This window comes from Aplysia californica, unplaced genomic scaffold (assembly GCF_000002075.1).
Source record: "Aplysia californica isolate F4 #8 unplaced genomic scaffold, AplCal3.0 scaffold00091, whole genome shotgun sequence".
NCBI lineage: Eukaryota > Metazoa > Mollusca > Gastropoda > Aplysiida > Aplysiidae > Aplysia > Aplysia californica.
Window position 1 is genome coordinate 1,258,348 of NW_004797361.1, and position 5,821 is coordinate 1,264,168.

The 5,821-nt window shown below is 43.1% G+C and overlaps 2 protein-coding genes across 2 annotated transcripts in view; one reads left to right on the top strand and one right to left on the bottom strand.

Annotated features, from left to right (window-relative positions):
• The window catches only part of LOC101856642, a gene marked incomplete in the record, with an annotated part of 87,190 nt that overhangs the window by 42,140 nt on the left and 39,229 nt on the right, over window positions 1-5,821 (bottom strand).
• LOC106011337 overlaps window positions 1-5,821 on the top strand; it is a gene marked incomplete in the record, with an annotated part of 46,582 nt that overhangs the window by 34,755 nt on the left and 6,006 nt on the right. Inside the window, 1 exon segment of the mRNA XM_013080570.2 lies at window positions 3,885-4,770. Within this exon segment, the coding sequence (XP_012936024.1) occupies window positions 4,060-4,770 (711 nt within the window).

A 5,821-nucleotide genomic window follows, 5' to 3' on the forward strand; every position in this document is an offset into this window, starting at 1 on the left:
CCCCACACACACACACACATTTTTGTCCCCGTGGGGCACGGGAAACACAAGTATAACGCCCCTAGCAACACAATGCTGTAAACAAGTACTAGTAGGTAAGATATGCAACCCCTTCGATGACGATATAACGCACATGAACAACTCAGACGTGTGACATGATGTCTCCTTAGGTGTATTGTCTTTGACTTCTTTCGTTCGTTCGTTCATTCGTTCGTTCGCTCATTCTTTCTCTCTGTCTCCTTTTCTCTCTCCTCTAACTAGTGAATTAACCTCCTCACTGCTGTGTAGACGTGTGTAACCGCTTATAATCTCCAAAACTGGTTCTCTGTCACTTTTTCCTTCTGGGTCATAGAGGACGTTCTAGAAGACGTATTTGCAACTTAAGCAGTTGCTTGTTCGTTATAAGGGGATACATTATATTACAGCATTTTAAAAATCTCACTAGAATATTATTAGATTTATACATTTTATATCGTCTGTAGATGGAAAGCCAATCAATACAAAAATGGATAAGCGTGTGTCCAGTTAGAAGTGCTAATTAGACTAGTATCTATGTGGGTAACGGTACGGTTTTATTCGCCGCTGAATACAGAAGACGTGATTTCAAAGGTCGGAAGAGGAAGTTAGTTTTTAATTTTTAATCGAGTAAATGTTTGTACATGTATGCTATGATGTTGTACCTCAATCAAATCTGGTTGGCCCTGTCAGGCATGCTCGAAACAGCCCTCCCCCTAAACAATTTATATTAATAATAATAACAATTGCATTTATATAGCGCATATCCACGCTCTAGAGCATGCTCTATGCGCTTTACAACTATTATTACCCCAGCAGACCCTCTGAGAACTCTTGGAAACATCCTCGGCTTCCGCGGAAGCATACAGTGCAAGCTGCGGATTTCACGCGCTCAAACACTATCAAACTGACAAGATCGTTCACTGTCTATAACCGGGTACCCATTTCCACCTGGGTGAAGTGAGGAAAATTTGTTCAAAGTGCCTTTCCTAAGGACACAACGTCGGGCCCCTGACGGGATTCGAACCCACGACCTTACGGTTGCGAGTCCGAGAGCCTAACCACTAGGCCACCGACGCCACAATATTGCATTGATATTAGCTTAAAACACTAAGAACTAGTAGACTTCAGACGTATAAAAAAATAAAAATGTTCACGACTAAACAGTGTTAGGCAAATCTCGGGGAAAGTCTACGGGGTCTCAAAAACAGAAAAAAATGGACTCATTTAGAGGGCGATAACTCTATCACATAAAATTCAACTGGGGGCGTGGTGGGGGCGTCCATCTAACTTGCAAATAATATGACGAGAATCAATCAACGCGTGCGAGAGATATCAAGTTCTAAAAACGTCAACCAAAATGGAGGAAAACGCAAAACTTCACTTCTTAATTAATAGCATTCACCTACAGGAATGTGATCGACCCGTTCTTGTTTCAGAAAAAAATATGGTAAAGCTATCTTCCCTGACTTTAGTTGACAGTGTCGGTCCTAAATAAATGTGTCCTTCAATGCACAGATACACATTATGGCTGAAGTCAAAACGGTTTGAGTTTTACTCATTTTTGAAATGTTTAAAACTTGATCATTCTCGAACACACATGTTGCTTTTTTATATTGACAAATTTGATGCTCCCTTGGTTGATTTTTATTTCTTTCATTTTTTATAAATTTGCGCCAAAGATGACCGAGTTATGTATTGGTCTTTAAATGGGTTCTTTTTATAAGGACACCCGCTATATCCCCTGATTCCCCTGGTCTACAGGGAATTTGCTTCGGGGTTAAATCATTTGATAATTGTTTAGTTTTACGATGAGAGTGTTATGAAAGTACATGTGTCATCAGCTGTTAAGTCGTATGATACAACATTTTCCTTTGTTGCTTCATTGGTACTATTTAGTTTTCACTCAGCAAACTGAGTGTTTTACAACCAGAAACAGCTCATTTCACTGTAAGGTAAGTGTCGTTATGCCTCATCGTTGTGTGAATAACATCGTCAAATAAATATTTTACGTCCCTGTCAACATAATGTACATAATTTAAGAGGGGGGATACTTCGATCTGTTTTGTTTTTTAGCCACCTCAGGCTGCGTGAAATACATCCAAACAGAAACGCGGTGCTATTTGATAAAAATATGTTCTCAGGGGAACATTGATCTCATGCCCTTTGCGTGCTTGGAGATGAGAGATGAGCCACTAACTGCGGTGCAGACATGTGTATCAACTTCAAAAGGAATTTACACCGACCCAAAAATTTTACCCAATCAAATTGAGGTTGGCTCCTCACACTTTTGCATCACATTTCACATAGTGGTTCTTTCAGACCAAACATTTCTGTGATGTTAAGAGATAATATATTTTCACGAAATAGTATTTGAGCTTTCATTTGACCTCGGGATTATCCTGCCAGGAAAAATTTGGACATCAAGCTAGCCATTTCATCGCCCAAGTATTGCTCTATTGAATATTTAGATCAAAGAACTTTAAGAAACATGCACATTCGAACGTTTCTATTATGTCTGGTGTTAAAAATTAAAACATCAGATAAGAATTTTAAATTTATTTACAACAAAATAGTAATAAAAGAAATGGGGAACGGGCGGGTGGGGAGATCAAACATTTCCGGGTTGAGAAAAAAGGAGCAGCTCAACTCGTCAAAGGTCATTTACTGCTGAGAAAGAGCAAGACACATAAATTACGCAGAGAGGGAGAGAGAGAGGGAGAGAGAGGGGGAAAGAGAGAGAGAGAGAGAGAGAGAGAGAGAGAGAGAGAGAGAGAGAGAGCAGCAGCAGCAGCAGCAGCAGCAGCAGCAGGACGTACCAGCGGCTCCTGTGAGAGGGGACAAATTAATGCTGCCACATTCAAATATTACAACAAACGGTCCACACTTAGATATATGTCATTTCGAAGCTGGGGCACTTGGTTCAAGAGTTAGGGCAAATCATACAGCAAAGAAAATAACACGAGATGAGAAGTAAACATTGTCGGCCATAGCTGTGGCGCCAGAGACGATTTTCCCCTAATCTTTTCTTATCTATAGATAAGTCTTTTACGCTCCATCGACAAAATTCCACTTAACGCATTCTATTCCTTTCAGTTGTACTTTCTCATGGGCTCATGTTTTTCAGACCCGCCTATTCTGATACGTTATCCTCCAATTTTTTTCTTTGGCTTTTCTCTCATACGTTGTAGCCTACTCGGGAGCTTTATTTGGTTTTAGTAAGAGTTTTATGGAAACCCAAATAGGTGATAAAAGTGCCTTAGATTAGGAGTTAAAGAATAGCAAGTAACATACATGGGACGACGATAGATTTGGAGAGAAAAGAAGGAACAAACCACCCCAGAGCACACACCAATAACGCACCATCTAGTAACGATCAGTTGGTTTTTTGTTGTGTTTTTTGTTTTAGTAGATTAGTAGCGGTTTTACGGCGATAAGGGTGGATGTCAACAGAGAAGTCTTTACAGGGAATCAGGCCTACTCTGCTCACCTCTCTAGCTTAACAGCATAAAGTCTGCTTTGACTATCAAGGCACCCCGGAAACAGTGGGTCACAAAAGTGTGGCAAACATACAAAAGAAGTAGAGGGGAAATGACGATAGTAAGGATTAGGAAAGAAAAAGCAGCAATTCCCTATCGCAGTTCAGGCACAATTATGAGCACAACATTGTCGAATCAGCCCATTTACAATTCTACTGTGCATAAGAACAAGTTAATGCCCCCCCCCCCCCTTTTGGGAATGGCCTAAAGACACTTCAGTCAGTGGCCCCGCCCCGATCAGTTCAGAAAAAAACTGGGGGGAAGTGAGGCAGGGTCTACAACGTTTACTTTACATTACTTTAACAGTTGTCTCTTATTTTCTGTTCACAGACCTAATCTTTGCCCCCCCCCTCCCCCCAAATAAAACAACAGAATAAGGACAAAGAGTAGGAGGACACACTTCACTTGTTACATCTGAATCTCAGACTGCCGTCCAACATGTTGCATTTATATTCTGAGAACCCGAACCACAAAATCATGGCCCTCGCTGTCTAACTGTAACGTCATGCCATGCGCTGCTGGGGGTGTGTGCTTACTAGGCCTCACCTCCTCCTCAGAAAACGCCCCTGATACTTCGGAGAGAAGTGTAGTGCCCACTCCCATATCTCCCGAGCCGGCAGTGCGTACCTCCACTACTAACGCAAGTACCGCCGCTTCTATAATAATTATCCCCAACACGGACGTCCTTCACGAACATCTAAACATCAGCCAAACCACCGCCGGCAGCATCAACGACAGAAGCGATAGAAGCGTCCCCACCAACACCACCCCAACGGCGGCAACAACAAGCAACGGCACCGCCGAGGAGGCCCTCAACAACGGTTCCATCCTCCCAGGGGCGTACGACACGGCGGACCCCCTGCACCGGAGTCACCACCTCCCGGCGGCGCCCACCTCTACCTATGCCATCGCGATCCTCTCCCTCTCAATCGTCGTCTTCTCCAGCTCCACCCTTGTCCTCATCGCCACGCGATTCACCAGCGGCGGCCGGAGCGCCACACTGGTCTTCCTCCGCAGCTTGTGCCTCTCGGACATCCTCATGTCCACCTATGGCGTGTCCAAAATGGCCATGCTCTTGTGTATGGAGGACCTGCACGTCAACTTCTTCCTGCCGGAGAGTCTGTTCTTCACCGCTTCGCTGGCCTCTACCATGTCCCTGCTCTCCCTCAACGTGGACTGTTTCGTCAAACTGACCAGGCCGCTCGAGTACGCTCAGGTACGTAACTGACCAAAACATCGAGACGTCAACCATGTCTCACGAATTTTAAACTGTTTCAGCCTCAAGTAATGGAGGGTTTCTGCATACGCTGCATCTTACTTTAGCTGTTTCCAAGGTCAGGCATTTGGGCATATAGGCTATGAAGAAACGTATCTTAGAAATGACGAGGAGAACAGGAGCCCCAAATCGGATTCGAACCCTTGGCGTCTACAGTACTGTATATCAATAACTTATGTTACAGTGATAGGTTGTTTGAGTTCGAGGTCATCGGCACAAAAGATGACATCAACCATATAACATGATTTCTGAAACTGTTCTTTTATGCAACGATGCCTTATTTAATGTTAGTTATGTGTCCGTAAGCACCCTGCAAGACACAAACATGTCATTTCAAAGCCATGCCTCAAATGGTCGGAATTCGGGAGACTATTTTTTTATCTCTAGTAGGGGCCCTGGTCGATAGAACCGCACAAAAGAGCTGAACAGAAGACACAGAAAGTACGAACGATGAGGATAGAGTGACAACCCTCACACGACGGCCATTTCGGTAACAATAAACACATACACAGGTATAAACTACTGACAGCATTGGTAATAACATCAAAGGATACACGTTTGTTTTTGTTCTTTTTAATAAGTTATGCTATATGCCACGCACCTCAATAACGTTGGCGTCCACAGTACTGTATATCAATAACTTATGTTACAGTGATAGGTTGTCTGAGTTCGAGGTCATCGGCACAAAAGATGACATCAACCATATAACATGATTTCTGAAACTGTTCTTTTATGCAACGATGCCTTATTTAATGTTAGTTATGTGTCCGTAAGCACCCTGCAAGACACAAACATGTCATTTCAAAGCCACGCCTCAAATGGTCGGAATTCGGGAGACTATTTTTTTACCTCTAGTAGGGGCCCTGGTCGATAGAACCGCACAAAAGAGCTGAACAGAAGACACAGAAAGTACGAACGATGAGGATAGAGTGACAACCCTCACACGACGGCCATTTCGGTAACAATAAACACATACTAAAAACGTCAACCA